Source organism: Corapipo altera, unplaced genomic scaffold (assembly GCF_003945725.1).
Source record: "Corapipo altera isolate COAL_440 unplaced genomic scaffold, ASM394572v1 308, whole genome shotgun sequence".
Classification (NCBI taxonomy): domain Eukaryota; kingdom Metazoa; phylum Chordata; class Aves; order Passeriformes; family Pipridae; genus Corapipo; species Corapipo altera.
The window spans coordinates 1140027-1165513 of record NW_020884925.1 but is presented as its reverse complement, the minus strand read 5'-3'; the positions used below and the strand labels follow the sequence as shown (position 1 = coordinate 1165513).

The window sequence follows — 25487 nt, the reverse complement described above, 5'->3', positions numbered from 1 at the left end:
GGGCTCGGGCATTGTGATCCGTCTGCTGGAAAACAACAGATGAGGCAGGAACAGACCTTTAGCAGCCCCATCCGTGGAGAGATTATCCAAAGCAGTTCCCAATTACAAAGTGTTCATCAGATTGGATCTATGGGGAGGCACAGACAGCGTTTGGATACTCCCCCTGTCCCCTCTCTGGATTTTCACACTGCACAACTACCCCAGTCGTTGGAAGGGAAACAATTTGTTGGCAAAACAGCAGATCATTTAAAAAAATCGTTTGAACAGCCCTAAGTATCAAACGATGAAATAAAATTCAGGAATCCAATCAGCTGCAGCCTAAATTAATTTCTTTGTGAGGACATTTTTCTTAAATCAACCCCCTCTCCTGGATAATCCTGGATTTCAGCTGTTTTGTTCGTTGTGCATCTTAACGAGGCCACTGCGACTGAAGGACATGACCCGATTTCTTCTGAGGTCAATGGTTATCAGTGGAACGGGAACAATACAAATTTCTCCCCGAAACACAAGAAAAGCACTGAATCCGCAACACTTTTGGCGAATTTTCAACTCTGACCCTTCGTTTTGACAGAAGTTCTTCAAAACAATTTTTGCATGACCGAATGCAAGCGCTTGGCATCAGTGTCCGTGTACTGATTTGGGGAAAGATGCAACCTCGAGGAATGAGGTGCTACCTGCCAGCCATGAACCATGCAACTGCTACAAAGCAATACATAAAAGTCCTTTTTTTACCTTCAAAACAGGTGTTCAGAGTGCCTGTTTCCAAACATTTTGTGATGAGTGGGATAAATGCAGATAAACACAGAGTGCTGGTACTGAGGGCTGGGCACCAGAAGTATTAACTTCATCACTCGGCTCACATTTAAATGAACACCAGTTTAAACACCTTTCTGTTGTAATCCTAAAGCTGTGAAGGGACAGATCACGTAACTCCAGCTGTGTTTCCAGACGTGTTGTCCATCCCCTCACTCAGCCACGACTCCACTCTAAGCCAAGGTTTTCTTCCCCCTCTCAGCAGCTCCAAGAGCAAGGTGCCAGCTCAGACCTCCCTGTGGATCACACACCTGGCAAGAACAAAGGCTGGACCAATTCCTCTCCATTAATGTCAGGTGAACTGAACTCAGACACCTGAGGGATTGTCCAAGATGGTTAAAGGCAAACATTGTCTGTATGGATAAGCACTATTCATGTATGACCTGAAGGAAAGCTGGGATTTCAAGGACAATCACGGGACAGACCATTTAAAAAGGTGCATCACTTCAGGACGTTTTAGTCTGCGAACTATGCCCTAAATAAACAGTTTGAATTAACTGAGTCCATCTGGTTCTGGGTCAGCTCAGAGGAGCTACAGCAGTTGCTCAGGTTTTACAAAGCCATGTTTAAAGGGGAAAGGGTTCCCTGCCCACCCTGGCACGCTCCTTGACGTGCTGCTGTGTGAGGAGGACGGCTCTTGCACGGTTCTGACCTGGAGACCAAGACCACGAGGTCCTAAGGAGAACCCCCAATACCTTCAAACACAAACCACAACAAACGTCAAGGGAGGGGCTTCCAGACAAATGGAAAACAGCAGGTTAAACTCACACAGAAATGGCAGGAAATCAGAAGCTATTTTGTGTAAAGCTTTTGGAAACCCAGTAAAGGTTCCTCATGGAAAACTTCCCATAAATGCCGCCGACACTGGCACAGTTGGGAACCCACCACATGGGAAACCTTAGCCCAGTGGTAATGTATAATAACTGCTGCACAGCAGAGAGTCTTACCTATAGGCCATTGGAGACTTTGTTTAAACACAACTAGAGCCTGCATTTAGAATTCCCCTTTAGGCTGAAATTTGCCTTTCCATTCAGGAGACTTACCCCTGCCCCAAACTACATTTAGTCAATATTTACTAGACTTACAGTTGAATAATTCAAATTCTCCTTTCTTGTCCTTACACCTACAGAGGCTTTACCAACAAAATCTGCTCCAGCACTGGTCCATGCAGGCTTTAAGCCAGAGGAGCCAGCACGCTGCAAAAAAAAATTCAATACATAACCACAAGGGCCACATCAAAGTAATTTAGCATAACCAGAAAGCATGCTAAGTCAAATTAAACCCCAGTGCTTTCATTAGTGGATGGGGAAGTCTATTTATGTTCAGGCATTCTCTACTTTAAAATTCCCCAAAATAGTCCTTGCCCAGTTTGCTGCCCGTTTCCTGGGAGCTGGAGCAGCGTTGGCAGGGCTGTGCAGCACCGACACAGCTCGTGGCTGGGAGTCACCAGGACACCAGAGCTGGCACAGCCTGACCCTCTGCACTCCAGGGTCCAGGGAAACAGCACTTCCATGGGGAATGGCCAATACCAGCACCAGCATGGCACAGGGAGCCTCTGCTGGGAGTCAGCAGCTTCCCCAGTGCCCCAGGGCCCACCCTGCCCAGCACACACCGGCCGTTCCCAGCGTCCTGATGGCTGCTCCTGCACGGAGAGCTGCTTCTCCTTCCCAAATCCACAGATATGGGTGTCATACCCTGAATTCTACAAGGCCCAAAGCATACCAAGTGCAATTCCAACAGACAGCAGCCCCCCACCCAGTGGGTAATCCTGAGGAAAGCGTGGATTGACGCGTGGCAGGAATGCTCTCCTGCGTCCCGTCCCGCCTGTGGCTCTCAGGTGACTTAGGAAAGCTCAGGTGCCACGAGCAGACCCTCGACTGCTCCTGCCCCAGCACCTCCTCCCCTGCTCCCAGCAGGTGCCAGCCCTGGGTTTGTTCACACAGGAAGTTCCAGCCCTGCACAGATCGTAGGTGGCCACTTCCTAATAATTTTATGAGCAAAGTGTCAGAGAGCTGAGTGGAAAACACTTCCCATGTCACACGGGTGAGTCTTTATCTCCCAAGGACCAGTGTGGGGACTGAGTGAGGATTCTCACAGAAGCCAATCCTTGACAAAAGAGAGATCCAAGCAAAACTGAACCTGTAGCTGTCCTGCAAACTGAGTGACTTACATGTACAGGATCCCCACACAGCCCCTCCTCAAGAGAGTGCCCCAGCACAAATCAGCTCCCATAAAACACACAACTAAAATATTTGAAGAGCCAAGTACGGCTGAGATACATTAAAACTGCCTCACTTTCAGCCTACAGAGACATCAACACACCAGAAATACAACAATTAAACAACAAATTACCCTCTAGGAGAAGCCTCAGCAAGTGACATCAGAGCAGGATGGGGATTTAGAGAAAGGGCAGATGGGTCTTCGTGAGTACAAGAGTTCTCAGCCAAGTCTCACCTGGTGTTACACAACTGCCTTCCCTGGGGATTCTATTGCAGGAACAACAGCAAAATTCAGAAGCTGCAGAAGAAAAGCAGTTCCACTGAAAACAAACAGCTGGACTGAACAGGAACATGCAAAACTCTCACTAATTGAATTCTTTACAAAACTCTTGAGGACCCCACAAATCGTTCAGCTTTAAACAATGACTAAAAAAAATGAATTTTAGACTTTTCTCTTGAGGTTGTTTTAACTCTTTGACAGCAGAAATCTATAAATATTGGATCAAATTCTAGCACCACTTCTTACATTGTTAACTCCAGATTAAAATAGCTCCCAAAGTTCTTTTCCTTTATCAAATCCCTTTCTAAACCCAGGAGAGGGGAAGGGAGGGACGAGGTGAACCCTGCACATTCAGCCTTCAGCACTACTTACATTGCACTGTGCCTGAATGTCTCAAAAGTTTGGCTATCACTGGCTTTGGTGCTGCCCAAACAGACTTGACTGCAAGTTCTGCAAAATTTCCAGTTTACACATGAAAACAGGCAGAAGGAAGGAAAAGAAACAAGTTAAATGACCTTCTAGAGTTCATTAGTGATGTACTCGGATTTATTCTCTTCAGAAGTAAATCAGTTTAATCACACCCCAATTAGTGCAGTTCCAGCAGGCAAGGACAGCTCTGTGAGAGTGCACAGAACAGCACACAGGGATTTGCTAACTCATCCTACAAGCTGCTAAAATGGCTAAACCCACTGAGAGACCACAGCTAAAAAATGAGCCCCAAAATCCACGCTCAAACTGTAATGGAGCCGAGCAGTGAAAACTGTCTGCATGTCAGAGATGGAAACAGCAAGTCCAAAACCCTTCTGTCCACCCAACAGCCACCTGTATTGATATTTGTGCTGCCTTCAAGTCACCAAGGCTCACTTTGTACATCTGTACAAAGTGATTGTGTGCATTTGTTACATGTGAGCACACACAGTCCCTACAGCAGAAACTCCCAAGTCTACATTTGCAAATCTTAAGCACATTTGACAAAGATCATTTATAAGAGGCCCCATAAATGAATAAAAAACAAATGAAGTCGAGGAAGATTTACTGCTCTCAAGATGAAAACAGCCGTCACTGTTTGGACCATAAAAAAATCCACACAGTATTTCAATGCTAATTACAAATATATTCCAAGAAATATTCACTACACTGTTGGCAGAGTTATTAATCACTTCCCTCCTTCCTTACAGATTTGTGTTGTAAAGGCAAACCAAAGCAATAGGAACACTGAGACAATGAGAACACGCCTGTAGTTGCACAGCAGCAGTGCCCAGGGCAAGTGTACATCTAATTTCCTGATGGGAATGCTGATGGACAGTAACTCTGCACTGAGCAGCTCCCTCAGACACTCGGACAAGGGAACAGCATCTGTGCAAATTGTGAAGGTACTGCCCCAAAACACCCACCACAGTAACCTGCAACAACTCCCTGCACACCCCAAAAACTTCTCAAAGCTTTCAGTTGTGCTCAAGAACATTCTCAAATTTGAGAAACACCTTTTTAAATGTTGTCAGATTTAGGAAAAGCCTGAACTTGAACTGCTCAAGTTTGAAAATGGTCACATTCAAACAAAAAAAGTTATTTCTCATATACATTATCATAAGGCAGGAGGACAGGCTGATTAGATGCTCTTGTGGCAGTTGCTACCCAATCCTTATTCCACGTGGGACTATGTACCTACACGCCAATAGGTCTGATTTACATTAATAACACAAAACCAAAGAGCTCGTGCCTATTACAGCAGCCAAAGAACACATTTAATCATCTAAAACATTCTTTATCCTCATAGACTCCAGTTCTTAAAAAATCCCCAGACATAAAGGGTGTTTAATCCCATGAAAAGACACACCTTTCTTTGAAAACCCATCTGCTCTAGCGAGGATAAAGCACACAGGGACAGCAGTGCAGTGACTCCCACCAGGGCTGGCTGGGAGGGGAGAAAACCAACAAAACCCACAGTATGTCACTGCCACTGCTGAAAACTGTGAGTAGGGAAAGCACAACACAGGCACCAACTGTAAGGCTGTTTCCAGATGAGGTGAAGTTCAAACAAGGAAAGCCAGGGGGGCTCTGTCAAACCAGATGTTACACACAATAACCTTCACTTACAGCCCCTTCCAGACCTGCCTCTCCTTACACTTCCCTTGCCTGTTTTCTCTGATTTGCCTGTTTTTCCCCAGACAGGAGTACAGTGAGGTTGCCAGGCTGGTGTTCAAACCCCAAACTGGACCAACAAAAGAACCCTGACAGTGAGATCCTTCCCAGCAGTGCAGACCCTGCACGTTGCAGAGCTCTGCCAGGGGCCATTTTTTCTCAGCACCCTTACGAAGATTTTTAAGAGGCCGAGCTCTGATGTCCCATTTCTGACATCCAGGCTATAAAGTTCTCCCTCCCTGAGGAACAGTTCCATTTTCTGAGCTGTCTGGAGCACTGGTTGGTGCTGCTGAAGTCTGAGCACTTCAGAGTGAGCACACAGGAGCACAAGTTCCCATTTCCCAACGACTTCCTGGATATTTTACAATTGCTTCCCCTCAGGAAGTTGATTCAGTCTTTGCAGCTCCAACACCAACAATTCTCGTTGAGAGGTAAGTTGTCCAAGAATATTAAAAGCACATTCCTACAGTGCACACAGACCTGTTTCTGGCTCCATAACAATGGGTTTTTCTTCTGGTCAAACCTCTCACCCCAAGGAGAACAAGAAGGAACTGATCGGGTAATGCCCAACGCTTTTTATAACTCATCTGGAAGCAGCAGGATCTCCAATCACAAATGGAAAAGCAAGTCTCAAAGAGGTAATGGAATATGGAGTAAGTCACCACAAACATTTGGGGGGAAGGATTTCTTTCACAGCACATTTAACCTGATGCTTCATGCTCCAAACCCCTATTTTTTTCCTCATCTTTAAAGTAACAAATATTTCTTTTCAAAACAGCACATGCAACAGACCCTTTTTGTTCTGTTTTCACAAAACAAAGTTTTACCTGTCACTGATCTTGCTGTGTAATATACCACTTACTTCCTAAAATTCCATCAGACTTATTTTCCACAAAGTGCTACACCTGAAACTAAAGAAATTAAATCACCAGGACTTTTAAGTCAGGATTTCACGGGTGGTGGCCATTCAGTGCTTAGCCAGGCTAAAGAACTGATCTATTTGGATCAATCTGTTAATCCTATTACTCTGAAAAACAAGAAAATGTAGTTTTCTTGTGTAATCCCATCCTCTGCTTGTTCTAAAAATAATCATTTTATTACCATAAACATCTCCCCCTAAAAATCCAGGCTGATAATTTTCAAGAAGATACCCTGTAATCACGACACCAAATCTTAATTTTCAGAGCAAGAAAGATATTTTAAGTACCTCATCAGGCAATCACTGCTTAAAACCCATCTGTATTACTTTTAACATAATGTTATTACATGAGAAAGAAATATTTATGACATAAAATTACTTAATATCTGCGTCAAGCTGCTTTTCCAGAGAATTAACGTGAATGCTGCAAACACAGGGGAAAGTTGTTTGGGTGTTGATTTTTTTTGTAAACAACACACACTAAATGCTCTTGACTCCCAGTTTTCCTGTGTTGGGCAGACTAAGATGTGCTGAACAAAAGCCTCCCTAAGCTGGGAGCTGCAGAGCTTTGAGCACGGGGTGATTTCCACTTCCCACCCGCTCCTCTTCGCTCCCAGACTGGGGCAGGACACACAGTTGCCCCGATTTTCCTGTTCCTTATGAATATTTTAAGGTTGAGTGAAGTATCTCCTGAACTTCCCCTGCAGTAGCATAAAGCCTGATGTCTGTCAGAATCCAGCTGACTACTTAAACTCTACTTCCAGTGCTTATCCACTGACTTCCCCCTCCTGCTCGTATGAATTTCTTTTAAATGTCAGGCTTGTGCTGCCAGAATATTTAGTTATGCATTAATATAAATGTTGATTTTAAAGCAGGCAAAACTTTAAATATTTAGGGTTTTTTAAAAAATCAGCTATAAATGATACTCTGTGTTTAAACAATATTTTAACCACTTGGGCAGAAAATATCAGGTAACATTAAACAAAATTTACAGGAGCTAATGGGTCAGGAATTGCTTGAAAATGAGATCTCAGATTTTGTAAGGAGGGAGAACAGTGATAGTTTCTAATAATTTTTTTCCCAACTTGTTCTTGGAACCCAAACCCACACGGGATTAACATCATCACTAAGTCTTTCAGCAAATAACTACGAGCTGTTCTGCCATAATGTTATCCAAACCTGTGGGTGTTTATCAGTTTAACTTGGCCCAGGATGAAGGCTGCTCATCCTCTGGACATCTCCAAAGCTCCTTCACAACCTCCAGGAGTCAGCAGGAACAAGGACACCCTCTTGCCCCAAGTCTGAGTGACTCAAAAGTGGTGGTTTCACCGTGGGCTCTTCCCAGGAGAATTTGCTGTAAATTGGGCAGCAGAAACACTCTGCTGGAGCCTTGGGAAGGACACACCTTTATCTCGACATCCCACCTGCAATTCTGAGCCAGCAGAGACACCAACTCCGAGCCCTGCTCTGCTTCCATCCAAGCAGTTGTGAAACAGGGCTGGGAGCAGCTGCTGAGGGAACAGAACACCGAGTGCACCTGGGCCAGAAAGTGGGGAAACCAGGACGGAGGCAAGAGGGAGAAAACGGGATTTACGTGCCCAAGTCCTGTGCCCAGAGCTCTTAAGGTTTGAGAGATTAATGGGAACTACCCAAGCAGCCTGGAAGTGGCTGAGCAGGGAGCAGAGGGAACATTAGTGCCAGGCCTCAGTAATTGATTGGGTTTGCTTGCACGCTCCATCTTCCCCCTCAAACTACATTTTCCCTGCATATGGTTTCTCTTTCTGCCACTTTTAAAGTGATTTATTCTTTCAAAAGGGGAATTAGGTCTTATTTTGATCAAATATTTAGGACCTTTTAGACATTAAAAGCCACAGATTACAAAGAAAGAAGGGTCAAAACAGTAGAGGCAGATTAAAATTGAAGATAAGCCACAAATATTGAAGTCAGGAACGAACAAACAACTAGCAAAACAAGATTCAAAGAACTAAGAGGCTTATCCGCCCTCCTCGAAACGTCTGGCTCCTTCCTGCTAAATAACTGCTCCCAGATCTTCCCCACACAGGAGCTGATGAAAGGGGTCTGAATATAGGTCAGCAAAAGCCTTTTGGATCCAGCTACAGACACTAATTAGATCACTTTCAGTTATTAAAAAAAGAGAAAAGGGAAAAAACCTCCGAAACAAAGGGTTTACCCCTCAAAACATCCTGAATTTCTCTTTTTTCTTTTCTCTAATTGGCAGTGGCCTTTGCTTTCAAGGCAGCTGGTTGCTGCCCCAGCTCTGAAATTGTCCCCAGCACACCCCAAACACAGCAGTGACCACACTAAGGAAGAACCTCCAGCAAAATTAAGGCTCAACAACATTTGCAGGGACGCACAGAGACATGGGGGGTCTTTAAATATGTTTTCAAGATATAAAAGAATTCTTTAGTTTTACTAAGAGAACACTGACTGTTTTGTTTGACGCTGCCAAAACCCACAAGGCAAAAAAAAAAAAATCTGATTTTTTTTTCCCCCCTGAAGTATACAGTATAGCTCAGTTCATACAGGGCTCCTTGTACCAGCTTGTTTATGCCTTCTCTCCTGTGAAACAAGCCTTTATGTCTCCATAGTGGAAAAACCCACTGGTTTATATCCTTTTCAAGATGTATGCAGCCAATTAAATTGTAAAGTAATACCTGTTTCAAAGTCTAACTCAAAGAAACGATACATTCCTGGCCTGGGAGCAGAGCCAAGGAGGTCACCTTACACCCCGCGGTCACGTGAGAATACCCAGCTCTTGGAATTCCATATTTTGATTTCCATGTAAAGTAAAACGGGGAGACTGAAAGGAAGAAATATTGTGTATTCTCTGCACACAAACCGTGCTCGTTTCTCAAGTGATAAAGTTAATATTCCCAGGAACAAGAAAAGACAGTTCAAGAGTTCAGAGTGATTTCAAGCCATTCAGAGAGACTCAGGGAAGTGACAATTGCTGGTAGCTCCGCACTTCCCAGAACAATTTTAGTGATGAATCAACTATTATGTGACCAGACCATATGCATAAGAATGGTGTAATCTGCACCAAACAACAGTGCAACAACACATCACAATAAAATCCACTTGTCAAAGTAACAAGCCAAGTAGATTTATCTCCATATGAAAACTGTTATGAAAAGACCGGCACATTTTAATTTCTACTTTTCTTCCAAACAAACAGCCTGGAAACAGCAGAGCAGCTACTGGAGAGGGGCTGCACCAGCAGAGGACAGTGCCCAGCCAACTGCTACTGCAGTTCCACGTCTGCAGAATTCCTTGGAGTTCACACAGCAGCCGAAACAGGTGAGGATCTACAGGAAAAAGATCCTACAAAAGGCAGCAGAAAGCTGCTAAGGAGAACAAGAAGGGTACACAGGTATAAACGGGCCAAGATTTGCCAGCGTGACAGAAAGTGCAGCTCAGGGTCCCCATCAGGGCCCCGTGTCACGCTCCTGTCACAACATTCTCCACAGCTCCAGCAGTGCCCACGGTAAATCCTGTAGTTAGAGACAGGCAAGCAGCACAAGGAACTGCCCCTGAGGCTGCCAGCCCAGAGCACCTCCCCTGTCTCAGGTGATGGAACAGCACCACGGGCCCAGAGTGGCACCTTCTCCCTGCCCCTGAGCAGCTGCCCCAGCAGCACCGTGTTCCACCCATCCCTCCCTTCCAGTAGCCCCGACTTCCTCTGCACAACGGCCTCACCAGGGGTTCTGCTCCTTGCTCCTCACTGCTCCTTGCTCAGTCCCCCCAGCTGAGCTCTCCCGGGCTGCCCCACAGCAAGGGACGGGGACAATTTTTAAACTAGTTTTGGCCTTTGAGCCAGTATCAGGCTTTATCTGAATTTAGCAGCACAAATGTGTGTCCGTGGTACCCTCTATCTCCAACTGCTGCAATTTAAAAAGCAGCCTGCAGTTCCCATGCCATGGAGATTTTTGGATGGGTATGGAAGTCTAGTAAACTCACCAAAACAAGGACTTCGATATTTTTGTGACATCTGTGTCTGACAAGCTGTTGAGTCAAATTCACAGGTTGTTTTCTTCTACATTAGTGAACGTAATTACAGTGTTTTCTGTGGAGCTTTCAAGACACAAGGCAGTTCTGTGCCACATTCCCACAAACCTCTCTGCTTTAATGTATTAAAAACTGTATTGTTTAGCCCACATGAAAAATCCTTGCAATGACTATACATTTAATAAGCTTGATTCCTTTGTCAGATCCCTTCTGTGCCACAAAATTAACACCCATGTAAAAAGACATTTTTCTACCTGTTTCTCAAAATAGTGTCCCCAGATCACAGAAAAGCTAGAGGCAGAAAAGTAGTACTGAAATCCACTTTTGATACAAAAAAATTTCTTTATATTGATTAGCTGCTCAGTGCTCACAGAAAGAATTGACTTAATATTGGCATCATTATAAACATCAGTGAGATTCGTAACACTTGTCAAGCACAGGCTACATCAAAGAGCTCCAACACTGAGTCAGGGTTGGATAAACAACATCCAGGACACACAGCTCCATTTCCTTGTAACTTGGGCATAACCCAGTATTTTGTAAGGTTTCAGAATAATATCATAACTTCAGCCTCAGAAATGTAAAAATTTATTTTTTCGATATAAGCCATGTGTGAAATCAGTTGTGTTCACCGAAACATAATTTGAACATATTTACATCTTCGAGGCTTTTCTGCATTTGACTTTGGGTTAACAAAATTCACTTAGCTCTCATGGTATATGTATTTTTCTTGCCAAGATGTAAAACTCAGGATTTATTTCGCTGCATAAATCTACAAAGTAGCTTTTCCCCGTGAAGACATTTGCAGTGCAAGTGTGCATTATGAACAATAACCCAGAAAAAATGCTGCTAGGAATTGGGAAAGCTTTGTCTTTGACAGGCATCACGTTGGAAGCAGCGATTCGAGTTCTTAATCCTTCTAGAATTTATCACCACTAAAAACTTATCGTTTTGATCCTCCCCCTCAATGCCCAAGGCTGGCACTGGAGAGGTACAGCAGGGCAGGAGTCACTCCAGGTGAAAGGTGTGACCTGGTCCTTCATGCCCAGAGTCACAGGAAGGTAAATAAAGCTGCACAAATCCCTCCTCATCCTGGGAAGGACAATGTGCTGGGTGTGAGTTCTCCCTCCCACCCATCCCGGGAAGGACAATGTGCTGGGTGTGAGTTCTCCCTACTCCCCACCCCAGGAAGGACAATGTGCTGGGTGTGAGTTCTCCCTCCCACCCATCCCGGGAAGGACAATGTGCCAGGTGTGAGTTCTCCCTACTCCCCACCCCAGGAAGGACAATGTGCTGGGTGTTTTTCCTCCTGCCCATCCCAGGAAGGATGATGTGCAGTGAGTGAGTTCTCCCTCCTGCCCATCCCAGGAAGCACGATGTGCCAAGTGTGAGTTCTCCCTTCCCATCCATCCCAGGAAGGACAACGTGTGGTGAGTTCTCCCTTCCCGTCCATCCCAGGAAGGACAACGTGTGGTGAGTTCTCCCTCCTGCCCATCCCGGGAAGCACGATGTGTCGGGCTCTAGTTGCTCCTCCCAGGGCAGGGCATCCCAGCCTGGCTCAATCCCGCTGCATGGATGGCCAGCAGCCTCCCCGGCCCCCTGCGGCGGCCTCAGACATTCCTGTGCTCTGTCAGGCAATGAAAATATCGCCGGCAGGATTAGAGCAGGCCCGGAGCACAGCCCCTGCTCCGTGACACCCCAGCCCGGCCGGACACGGGTGTTGGGATCACAATGCCGGGTGTTGGGATCACAATGCCGGGTGTCGGGATCACAATGCCGGCCGTGCCTCTGAATTACCACCGTTCACGGCGCGTTTGAGCCTCACGCAAATTAAGATCTCTCCAAATCCTCTGACACTCCCCCGTTCCCGCAGGAAGTGCTCAGGAGGCGAGGCAGACTCCTTGTACCCGGGGAAAAAAAAACCAAGGAGAACAAGCAAAATTAGAAAGCAAAACTTCCCTTCCTATTTCCAATCCGAGCACAGGCTCAGCCAGCGACTCTATTCTTCTCCTATTCAACACCGTACCGGAGCGGTCAAGGGTTAAAGTGGTTTTAAAAAAGCATTAAGAAAGGAAAAATATTTTTCCTACAATGAGGAACACTTGAGAAAGGCTCGGAGCACCAGGCTAACAAAGAAAACAGTGCTGAGGAAGGAGGCCCTCGCTAAGGCATTCGGGTTCGGATTTTGCATTTGCCTCCTTCGCCAAGTAAATATATTTAAATAAAACTATTCCACCCCAGTGTGGCTTCCAGGCCACATTAAGGTAGTAAGAGTCTTATAATTACACTCTTCTTCACACATTTAAAAGTCCTTTCAATGTTTACTTGAAAAGCTAATTGCTGACAGCTACAAAGAGCATAAATGTGATCCCTCACAATCCTGGGGTGAGGGGAGTATTCTGCCCTCCCCACCCTAATTCTCGGGAGCCCTGCTCATGGAGCAGCTCCAGCCTCCCCACAGAGTCTCCTGGATGTCCAGCCAGTAGCAAAGCCTGGAAAAGGGGGAAAGGGGGCTCAGGGGGAACGGTGTTGCTCTCTGCAACTCCCTGACAGGAGGGTGGAGCCAGGTGTTCCAAGGGACAACAGGAAACAGCCTCGAGCTGCCCCAGGGGAGATTTAGGTTGGATATTGGGGGAAATTTCTTCACTTAAAGGGTTGTCCAGCTCTGGCACAGGCTGCCCAGAGCAGTGGTGGACTCCCCATCCCTGGAGGGATTTAAATGACAGGTGGATGTGGCCCTTGGGGACGTGGGTTAGTGGTGGCCTTGGCAGTGCTGGGGAACCATCGGACTCTGGGATCTTACAGGGCTTTTCCAACCTAAACAATCCCATGACTCTTTGTCTGTGTGTACATTATCCATCTCAAACACCTTCCCACAGACACTGCGGGCTGGGGGATGCAAAAGGAAACAGGATTTTTTTCAGGGTTGAAAACAAAAGCCACCAGCAAACAGATTCATACAGAGAATTTCTCATTAAAACTCCAACAGGGATTTTAACTACAAGACTTACATACAGTTTCCTAATTGCTATTTAAGTTTAGCTTGTGGATGCCACAAAGCAGGTTATGGCCACATTCCAGAAGTACACTCTAAAAATCTGTATTTTTGTGCACCAAAAATCACGAAGCAACTTCAGAAAGATCTTACACGATATTACAGTCGTGCTCAAAAATATCTCCAAGTCATCTGCACAGTTTCTCAAGAATTTACAAGCTTAAAGTAACTGTCCTATTGACCAGAGCAGTTCCCATTTTCTGTGATAGTTCAGACCACCATATTTCATTTTTTTAGTCGAGTATAGTTAGCTAAATGCTGCCAGATGGCACAAACAGTTCTAAACAGACTTCCACCATAAACATTTTTTATTGATTGTTTTCTGCAAAGCAAAGTTTGAATGTGCAAAAACATATGTAAAGGAGAGAAATTAAATTGGGTCCAGTTCTACCTTCATAGAGACAACAAAGTTACACTCAGGGATGAAAAAGCCACAGCAATTAAATACATATCCCAGCAATGGTTCTAATTTTATCAGAAAGTTCTGAAAGGCAACTTAGTAGTAACTTGGGAGGTAAAGGCTGATGGAAGCCACTGCAGGGTTTACCCTGGGAGGGAGGGAGAGAGGAGCTGAGCTGAAAGGACCATCAGCCACCTCCCCAGAACGGTTTATTAAAGCAAGAGCCCCAGCATCAAAGCACATGATAAATAATTAACGTGCAATGCCTTTGTGATAAGCTACTGAACTTGAGCTTTCTCCTTAGGTAAATGATTTGTAAATGCAAATTTGTCCAGCTGCTCCTTTCCTGCATCAAAAGCCTGCTCAAAGATAACATTTATGAGCTTTTTGCCAAATATTTACACCATCTTAACCAGGTTCTGAGTCACGCATGTGCTCATTGGTAGCCTAAAAAGCAGGTCAGTTACAATTTAAAAAAATGAAGGGCTTGGGTTTTTTAAAAGCTGTTTTTTGCCTCCCAGTCTCTGCAGCCTCACACTTTCACTTTCCCCCATTCACAGTGAGCAGTGACACACCCACAGACGCATTTCCAGCCACTTTTGATCCACCTTCCCCCCCCCAGCACATCGGAACACTTGGAAGCCAAGTGTTTTAGAACAAAAGCATTTAAGAAATGACCCCTCAGAATGGAATGACACCTACACAGCCACCACTGACGGCCGTGTTAGAGCCCTGGAAGGGCACACGAGGAACTGCAGCACGAGCATTGATGCTTGTGATTCCAACTGCTCCAAGAGCCTGAACAACTGTAACAGTCACTGTCAGAAAAGGCAAAGGAATGAATTAAATGTGGTTCTGCTTTGACAGCGATACCCACTCTGGTCAGCATCCAACACGTGCCTGTCAGTCCCTAGGGAAACTGCCTGAAGAGGAATTCTCCAGGTGATGAAGCAAAAGCTCTTCTTGGTACTAGAATTCCAAGACTCTGCCTAAAAAGCTGTAACAGCTTCCCAACAACAGCAATATTCCTGCTCACTGGCAGAGAATGGGTAACAGCTCCTTGCCCACAGGGCCCCCCTGGCAGCCCTGGAGGAATAAGAAGTCCTGTTTCTGAAGCCACTAATAAGAATGTTTGAAGGAAATGGGTGAGAACACCCAGGACAGTTTCCTGGCCACGAGGGAACAGACTGTGGCCCCACTCCACCACCTCCTTCCAGGTGTTCTGAGTGATGCCACAACCTGGACATGGCAGTTTTCCAATGGTCTGTGGTAACAGGCAATGCCAGACTAGGACCACACAGCCAGGAAGAGGGAATTACGACACATGCACCCATCTCTCCCTCGCTGAAACCAAACCCTAACTTTTTTCTGACACCTTAGGACAGACTTAAATCTGTCTGAGCTCCCTGAGTGCATTTTGTCACTTCAAACCATTTCTTGGTTTGTTACAGGAGTCACACAGGTTTTTAAAAAAGACACACGTTTTCAATCTTTGGGCCACTGATAGAAACCAACAACTCGACGTACAAAGCACTTTTGCTTAACACAGCTGACATCCAAGACTGCACAAGTTACAAGAAATGAGATGCCAGCAACACAGGTAGTTCACTGAATGTGTTGTGATTTGAGGTTCATTGACCAATTTGATCCAGCTGCTCTGCATCCCAAAGGAACCCCAGTCAAGACAGGCAGTGAATCCAGCTTTGCATTTGGTAATGATTCCACCAGGCACTCGGTACCACCAGTAGCTGTGAGGCAGAACCTACAGAGGGCAATTAATATTTTATTTTCTTTCTTTTAAATCCACACTGTCACCTCCTCTCCTCCACTCCAGCACTCACACACAATAACCAACAGCCCTTCAGCACACGAGTTAAGAATGATAAAGTTACTCACATTACAGGAGCTAAATTAGATTTAAGCAATCAATATGCTCCATATATATATTCATCTGTAATAACAAACACGCAGTTGATAATCTTTCAAAGTCTTCTGCAGACACAAGAATGACCTGCATAGGCTAAACTTGGGGAAGATATTTTTTTTAACATCACAGGAGATAAAATAAAGGCAAAAATTTATTTCTTACAGGTCCTTGTTTTAATAAACAAGCAAAGGACATGCCCGAAAATGCTACACTAAAGTAACAAAGTCTGGGCAGGATGCTAAAGCAAAGATGAAATTCCAAAGCACAGGTTCAAGCTCTGCTATGGAGTCACAACCAGTGGTGCCCCCACAGCAAGTTCCAGAGTGAACAACAAACAGGACAAAGCAAACTGCACACATTGATCAGACCAAGCACAGACATTTTCAGCTGCCATCACTGCTGGCTTTCTCCCTTTAGACTGTTCCCTCTGGGGAAATGAAAAACTGGCAACAACAGTGAAGAAAACAACTGGAAAACGTTACTTCAGAAAACCACCACTGGTTTATCTCCGGGTAAACTGACTGGGCTGTCAGTGCTGTTACCATGAGCACATGAGATTCCAATCAGGCTGAGCCAGGAAAAGCCTTTAACCAGCCTAGAATGCACAATCCTGCTCTGGATGCCTCTGAAGGCTGGTTCTCCTCCTTCCACATTCAGGAATCGACTTCTCTCCCCTCCAGAAGCCTCAGATGTGAAATATAAAAACCTCCATTGACACGCTGTGCTGTTGCCTTGCGGATTCTGCCTCCTCATTACAGGCCAGACCTACAATATTTACATCACCTACAAGGAATACTACGTGTCTGTACTCAGAACAGTGAAAGGGCAAGAACACAGATTCACACTCAGTGGCACAACTGGAAACCCTCAGCAGTTCCACGAGGACACTCCATTTTCTGTAGCTATGGTTTGTGGGGGTTTTCTTTCATCCACTTCTCAAAAAAAAGTTACACAAAACCGCAGCACAAATGGTTACCAAATGACTGCAGATATCTCAGCCATCTCTGACCTCACAGTATCCAGACGTTTTTCCAAAACTACCACGACTTCAAATAAGGAGATAAGTAAAAAGAATCCATAGCAACAAAAGAACAACTACAGAAACTAAAATTAAGGCTCCGAAGACCTCAACTAAGTATGAGCAAACAAATACATGTGAAGATTTGGATAAATAAGCTATTTTACACTTCAAACAGAAGACAAGTTGTGTCAGATTCTAGAAAAGGAAGCAACCTGGGAAAATGATGAGGGAGGGCTGTCCCACCCAAAATCTGCGGTGCACTCTCTAATAGCCCTTAATCCTAATAAAAATAGTGTCCCATAAAATGTGTTAAAGTTGCTGTTGCAAACGAGTAAGAAAAGCCTGCTGTGCTTCCAGATGTAACCCCCAGGACCGTCCCTTTCTCAGCACCCACACCAGTCACGGTGCATTGGACCCTTGCAGTGCTTGGGACAGGTGGCTCTATCAGCCTGATCATTTCTACCTTTTACTGCTCTCTCCTTAAGCAAAAAGGAGTAACTAAGCCCTGTCAAACCACTCTCCCCTTGAACTGCTCTGCTACACCCAGAGAGGCCACAGTGCAGGAAGGGAGCAGCTTTCCAGCCCTGAACCTGCCCCAAGCTACACTCCCTGAGTGCCCCTCACCTCCTCACCAGCCTCCCAGGATGGGAACATCCCCCAGCCCTTAATTTCAACATTAATTTTTCCCTGAGCAATGTCATCCTAGGCCATTAAACCAGCTGGCAGAGTCCTCAGCTGGGGGCTGGTCTGGCTGCCAAGGATGCTCCCCCTCTCCCTTCACTACCACACTCTCACACTCTACAAAACCTGAAGTTTTTCTTAAACTCCCAACCAGGTTTCCATTCAGTGTTATCCTTACAGGATTTCATTACTGGTACAGGGATGATTTTGCAAGTCCTGGCCCCCAAAAGCTACAATACAGCTGTTAGAAATGATATTCCATGCAAAGCAATCATCCTTAATCGAGGTTCCCTCTGGACTTCAGCAAGTGAGCAGGGAGTACATCCAAAGAGCTGCCAGGCCTCTGTCCTTTCCTGAAACTGCAACCTGTTGGGCAGTTTTGCATTTCTTTCCTCAGGAATAGGTATTTTAAGATGAAACCTGTAGCTTTATTCCTACTTCAGAACCAGACAAACAAATGAGATTCCAGCGTGGGAAAAAAGTAGCAAACCAAAACTGTAATTAAAGCTGAATTGAGAATTCATTACCAATCTGAAGATAAACTTTTATGAAACATTTTATTAGCAAATTCATTGCAAACCTATAATGCTCACTTTCTGACAAGTTTCAGTCTGTATATCTGGAATCTATATGCTGTAATACATCATAATATTAAATATTAAAATGGTGACACGAGACACATGGTGTGTTTTGCTCACAGTGCTTTTCACACTCATATTTTAAGCCAATCTCTCCCCCCACCAACAGAGCAGTCTGTGTTCATGTCTCCCTCTCCCTTCTGCCAGCACAAGGATTGATGCAGGAGCACAGCAGAGCAGGGAATTGATCTGATCCTCTACATCCTCCACAAACACTCAGGAAAGCCAATGGAAGGGCACAGCACACAGGTCCCCCTCCTTGCAGCGGCACTGCCAGCTTGAAACACTGAAACTAAACACCAAAATAGGATTAACATTCGGCTACAGCTTCATCTGGGCTGTGTCTCCTATCTGCCCAAGCACATTTCTCATAAAAGATTCACAAATCGATAGTGAAACACCTGCATTTTGTGCCAGGTGAGCACCGACAGCCCAGCACTGAGAACTCCAATTCCAGGGGTGCTGGAGCGTCCTACAGACTGCTGAGGTGTCCTGCCACGGCAAAAACCAGCTCTGCATGCAGCTTTCTTTATTTCCAGTTCTTTTATAATTCCTCCCTTGCCTGTTTTCCAACAGGAACATTTGGCTTTATAAACTGCTTTTGGAAGGATTTCATCTCCTTGTTAACACCCAGCTTTCCTCTCTGCTGTGTACAACACTGCAACAGCCACTGGTGTCAAACAATTATTCGATTATTTACAAGACATGAGGATGTGGCCCTTGGGGACCTGGGTTAGTGACGGACTGGGCAGTGCTGGGGAATGGTTGGACTCCATTATCTTGGTGGGCTTTTCCAACCTAAATGATTCTGTGATTATTTGGTTATTTCTTTTAACCAATGTGACAGTAACCTCTTAAAATTTTCAAGACGAGTTATTCCACACTTCCCAATGCTCAAGAGATTTTAGAAGTCATGGCAGGTCTCATGACTGAGCTGACTTCCAGCAGCCTGTTCTACTTTTAGGAGGAGGAATTTGTGGCTCTCCCTTCCTCCCTACAGTTACATTGAAAGGTTTCAACTCCTGAACCGCAGAGCCCTGTTAAGAGGAGATGTTCAGGCTCATTAACTACAGAGGAAAACTGAGAAAGATGAAGCTCATACAGGACTCAACTCCATCTCAGCCCAACTGGAAACAAGCTGTGGGACCATTACACTGCAAACTCGAGGATGAAAAAAACCTGGAAGTTGTCTCCAAGTGCTCGAGCCTGTTAGTGATGGCAGAACACAAAGGTGGCTCTGCCAAAAGGAAAATAAAAGAGGAGTCAACAGGAACAACACAATCAGAGCTACAGCTCTTACTTCCAAGACAACTTAGTGAGAAGTGCTGTTATAAATATACAGAAAAATACTGTATGTATTCATAGTGTCATATAAACATGAAGGCAAACTGAGAGTTACCACGACTCAAAACATCACACTGAGGAACACATGAAATAAAGCAAAACTCTTCTAGAAAAGCACCCATTAACAACTGTCTGGAAGCTACATGCAGAATATTAAATAAATGGAAGCTGTAGAAAAGCACAGTGTCTCTTCAAAACTAGATCAAGTCTAACTTAGATATGTTAATAGACAAGAAACACCAGTTGAGCCTCCACTGGTCCAACCCTCAGAGTCCTGAATGTCACACACACAGCAGTGCAGTGCACTGCTCCGGGTCAGCAGCAACACTGGACACATGTCAGAGGAGTTAAAAACACATCAAACACAGTAAATTTATCAAAGTATAATAACAATAATGGCAGACAACTGTGCTGGCTACTGACACATGCTTTGACCCACTGTCACAAAACGTGACAGCTTCAAGTCATCCAAGACAGACATCAGATAAAAACAAGGTAAAGTATATTGAGGGTCCATATATACGAGGCAGAATTAAAGACCCTCAGAAGTTATCCATCCTTCTGTGGCAGAGAGAAAGTTTAAAAAACACAAATAGGTGGTAAAGTCCAACAGAGCTTTACTGATGGAACACCTAAACCCCAAAGGATATGAAGCACATAGGTGACTAGAAAACTAGGAGAGTGAAAGTTTTAGGGATCAGTGGGCAGAATCACAAAACCATGTGTTTTTAAGGCAATAGTAAAATAAAACATAATAAAACAGAGTATGATTTCCCTCCTGTATGAGCAACTTAATTAAATCTGAAGGACAGCAGTATATTCAATTCTCTGAACAGATATGAATTAGTGGGTAATTTAATCACAGAATAGTTTTTCCCCTTTTAAAATATCTCTGGACAAAACTTTATGACCAGAGGACACCGAAAATTACCAGCAAGTTGCTACGCTTTGATGAGACCCAAAAAAACTGAATCAGCAAAATCCACGCTATCAAAAACCAGGCATATGAGCCAACACCTCTGCAGTGCACTAGGGAAAAGAAGATCAATAGATTGAAAAAATGATAGTGAAGAAATTCAGGGTAAGCAGAAGATCTGAATGCCTTCCGTGGTACCCAGCAGCTGCACCAAGGGCTTCAGGCACAGGGAAGTCACTGCCAGCGTGGGCACAGCAACATGTCTGCAGGGGGAAAAGCTCTCTGATGTACAACTCCCTGGTTCTGGAACAACCTCACTCAAGACAAAGTTTCCTACTGAATAACTGTGAATGTAAGAGGAAGGGGAAAATAAAACATTGTCACACCAGAGATGCCCAGTCCGTTCCTTCCCAAAACCGCCACGCTCGGTCCTGGTCACGTCACAGCAGCAAATCAAAGCTGCACTGGGAAAGTTCAGAGGCTGCAGATAAAAATCAGTGAACACCATAAAAAATTACCTAAGGTTATGTATTGGAGCCCAGTGAGTTCCCAGGGTAGACAGTCCCTTCTGAACAGAACCTTTAGGGATTTGGTTGTCTTTTTTTCCTACCAGTACGTCCAATCCCAAAATATCCAGAAGCAACAAGTGGAATGATACTGTAGTCACGGTGTAAAAAAAGAAAATTCCTTTTCCTTCATAGTAATTTGCTACTTAAGCAGACTGTTAACAGGACATTAAATGATTTTCATTAAAATTAAACTTTAAACCTCTTCACTTTCTACAACTCAAACTTCTCCTGGTTGTTACATAATCCAGGGAACTACCCAAAGTCCCAAGAAAGTTCAGCAGCAGAACACTGCCAGTTCCTTCACTGCCTTTAGGAAGGGTAGATTTAGTAAGAAAAAACAAAACTGTTTTAACTGATGCAAAAAGGATTCATCATGAATTGATAATCTGCTTATTTGGTAAAATTAAGATACTCTTCAGCATGAATGAAAACGGTAACAATCCCTGGAAATTAAAGCACTTAATAGACCGTATAAAGCTGGGTTTCAGTTTTCCTAGAGAACCCTGTAACTATACACATACAAATCGTGCTTATCTATTTATATGGAATTAATCAGGATTACCACTTTCATCTTGGCAGTTTCACTGGAGGCTGAAATCAATAGCACTCAATCAGTAAAATATGACTGTTGTTTCCACACTGCTGAGGAATTTTCTCTATTAAGAACAATTTTGCCTTTTTTTAAACTCAACAGCCTCAGGCATTATATTTAAATATTGGAGGCACGGGGGTGTATTTCGTCAGGACAATCCAAAGCAGCACCCCCTGAGTGCCTGGGACTGCTTCCTTTCCACTGGCTGACATCCCAACACTAGCACAGATTCCTTCTAGGAAACCAGCATTAATTAGTTATTAGCAACAACTCCAGTTGTATCTCCTCATGGGCAATTCCAAGTGACACTTTAGACATTCTGCATCAATAAAACCACTGCATGTTTAGAAAAGTTGGCTACAAACACATCGGCAACATTTGACACACCGAGTTATCCCCATGAAACTGGTGATGGCACAAAAACTCACTTTCAACTCCCCCCCCATCACACCCAGGCTGATGTTGCCCAAGTGAAATGTTTTTATAGCTCGAAAGCAAAGGTTAAGAAACATTTTTGTATTGCTCTTTGTGGAGTTTTCCTAAACTCCCACTCCATTTCCACACACTTATCACCCTCCTCCTCTTGGCCAGGCAGCAAACTCCAGTTAGGTGCCTGCAGAGTCTTCAGACCTCTCTGCAAATCTTTGCTTGAGGGTTAATGTCATGTGAATCACAAGGGCATTTTATCATCAGGAACAACCAAATACTCTTATTTATCCATGGAAATATCTACCATATGTAAGTTCCTTACTCAAACTGATAAGTTTGCACGAGGTAACTGAGCCAAGGGATTTTTGTTTTGTTTTGTTTTTTTTTAATGACACTTTTTGCTTGCTGCTTTTCCCTGTGATAAACATTAGGCACAGGTGTGTACACACACCTGACAGCTTTTAAACTGAAGTGTTAGATAACTAGGAAAGCTTCATAAGCCAGTCAGGTAATTTCCTTAGATGACTAATGAACATGCAGTGCAAAAGCCATGCAATTTGTCCATATGGAATGGGAATATCAAGCAGAGGGACCGGTGCTCGGCTGACTCGGGACGTAACCGAGACCTGAATATTTCTGCTCTATTTTTAACCAGCGATATAATTAGAAATAATCAAGGAGCACACACCAAACAGAAACAAATGACGACCTCCTGTTTCCAGGGACCCCAAACGATCTGTGCTCCATCCTCAGCCCCCCCAGGAGGAGCATCCCCAGCAGCAGGATCTGGGAGTGGTTCCCACCGCGCCGCTCACAGACCCCTCTGGTTCTGGGCACCTCGTGCAGCTCCAGGCCCACCAATTGCTAATTCTGTTCCACCAGGACTTCCCAAACCAGCAGTTTATCCTCTAGCAACAAAATACTTATCGATTCCAAGGACTTTGAGAATACCAGGGAGAGACAGAACAAATTTCCTGCTTTTGAATAATCTCATTTGCAATCTTAATGGTGTATACAGGCTATCACAGCTTTCCTCTTAAAAATTGACACCAACTTCATTTTTATTCCCAATAATGCAATCCTGTATAGATCCAAGTTTATACATAAATCTCAACTCAGTAACAAATAGTTAAGATTCAGCAGTTAGATTTAACAAAACAGGCAAGATTTAGCTTAATTTGATGCTTCTTCCTGGTTTTTTTGGTTTTACTCCCTTAGCTAAGTGAAACATTGTCCTAACTCTAAAATCAGTATCTCATCTCACCATATCTGCAGATCAACCAACTAGACTGGAAAACACACTATTGTTTGCAGACACACAAATAAATGAAGTTATACAGCTTTTTTTCCTAAAATAATTCAGCTGCACTCTTTTCTTCTTCAGAGAGCAATGACCAGCTATTTATAGATGGGATCAAATGTCCCTCCAACACACACAGCTCCATACAAAGAACATGGGCTTCCAAATCTGCAACTTCTGCTCATTTATGGCATTTTTATCCACACCAAAATGCCAACGTGGTGGGGTTTTGCACTAAAAACACAGCAAGCAGCACTTCACTCCTGACAAGCAGAGCTGGGAGTCTCACAGCTGAAGCTCCACCTGGACCCACAAACCTGGTGTTCCTCTGCCTCTCCACCCCTCAGCACCAGCCCAAGGAGGCTCTTCCCAACATCCCAAAGAGATGAAGCTTCACCCAAAGCATGGGACAGAAGACGTGGTACTGTCACCATCACATCTAAAACACCAAGGAGCACTTTCATGCCACGGAACATCTCTGCCTGACTCCCTCTCCTACGAGCAGGGAGGGACTTGCAGGTCTCCCTACCCTGTGTCGATATAGAAGCATGTGGAATGTCCCCTGCTTAAGAAAAAATAACAGCAATCAGGTGGGAAATAGTGTGAATTAAGATGAAGTTCATCCACCACACATGAGTATCTCATCTTCACTGAGAACCAAGAGAGCCTCTCCCTCCCTCTAAAGACCAGGTACAAACACCCTCAGGTAGGGAAAGCCCAGCTCCTGGTCCTTAGCAGGGATCCCAGGGGACAGCACCCATGGACACATAAAGGTACCTTCCATAGGAGAGAAGGAGGAGAGAGGGAGTTCAACAGAGATTCCCATATTCCCACAATGATACTTCTAAATTCCTGCTCCGATGAGAGTTTTATTCTGTATTGTTTCAGCACATCACTCCCCCTTTGCAGACTTAATTCACATATTTGGCTCCAACAGACAGAACTTCACCTGCCAATTTGATTTCCTCAAACCACAAAGGATTGTTTTAAACCAGCAAAGAACAACCAACACAACCATAACACCAGTGAGCTGTCAGGAGAGCAGGAAAACCGGAAAAGAATCATCACACGGCAAGATTTTAAACATAAAAAAGCATCTTATCTGTTACAGGCACTTTGTAGATCTTTGAATCCTACTAGAATATAAAAAAAAAAAACACCTCCTTCAGGCCTGGAATCTGCAAAGCTTAGAGTGCTTAAGAGAATAAATAAATATATTCCCTGTCAACAGGAGTCACCACACATGGTTCCATCAGTGGTGTCCAAAAAGAGAACTACCACAGACATCAGTGCCTAAAGTGATTCAAAACAGAACAATTACACCATTTAATATCAGAGTTTAGCCATTCTTACTTTGCCAAGTTGCTAAAAATCACTCATTTGACCAGCAGTTTTTTCCAAATTCCATTTGCACAGAGCTTTCTCTTAAAATACCAAGATTCAATCGTTCTACACGGGAATTATTTTTTTTTTTTTTTAAATCCCAGCATTCAAGCCCAGATTTTCTTTCAAGCTTCCTACGAGCTTATTGCTGGCAAGGAGGAAAAAAGAAGTTACTTTTTAAAGCCAGTATTTGGCAAAACGAGCAGATAACATCGCTGCAAAGCTAGGGAGGCTTCTACAGTATTAATAGTCTCATGCAAAGGCTTTAGAGAAAGCCTTCTCCTGCCTCACCTGGGCCAGACTGCGTTTTCCGTAGCCTATAAAGAACCGGGATTCAATCACGGATCATTAAAGGTAACAATGGTAAAAGGTGTGAGAACGACCGCGGCTGAAACGCTGCCAGACCGCTCATTTCTGGGCGACTGCGGCAGTTCCCAGGCAAGTTCCCCTCTGCCCACAGGTTGCCGGTACCGAGCCCGTGCCGCCTCCAGCACCGCTGCCGAGCCGGGACGGAGCCCGCCCGTGCCCGCCTGCCCTCGGGTGAGCCGGGAGCCGGGCGCACAGGTGGGGGACGCCTTCAGTGCCCGCAGCCGGGGCTCCAGGTGCCCCTTGTTCGCGGGGAGGCTCCGCCGGCGCTGCCCGAGGCGCGCAGTGGCCCCTGGCGGTGCCCGCCCGGTCGGAGCGGAGCGGGCTCAGCCCCGCGGCACCGCTCGCCCCGCCGGGACCGCCCCGGGCCGCCCCCGCCCCCGGACCGTCCGCGCCCGCCGCCGCCGGGGTGTCCCCCGCGCTTACCCGTGAGGAGGCTCCGGGAGCCGCTCCGCGCGGCGGGCGCG

The 25487-nt window shown here is 44.9% G+C and overlaps 1 protein-coding gene across 1 annotated transcript in view; it reads right to left on the bottom strand.

The window, feature by feature from the left end:
- NEO1 (neogenin 1) overlaps positions 1-25486 on the bottom strand; it is a gene marked incomplete at its 5' end in the record, with an annotated part of 170729 nt that extends 145243 nt beyond the window's left edge. Inside the window, one exon of the mRNA XM_027657552.1 lies at positions 25447-25486. Coding sequence (XP_027513353.1) covers positions 25447-25486 — 40 coding nt within the window. The remainder of the gene's footprint in view (positions 1-25446) is intronic.
- Position 25487: the final 1 nt, after the last annotated feature.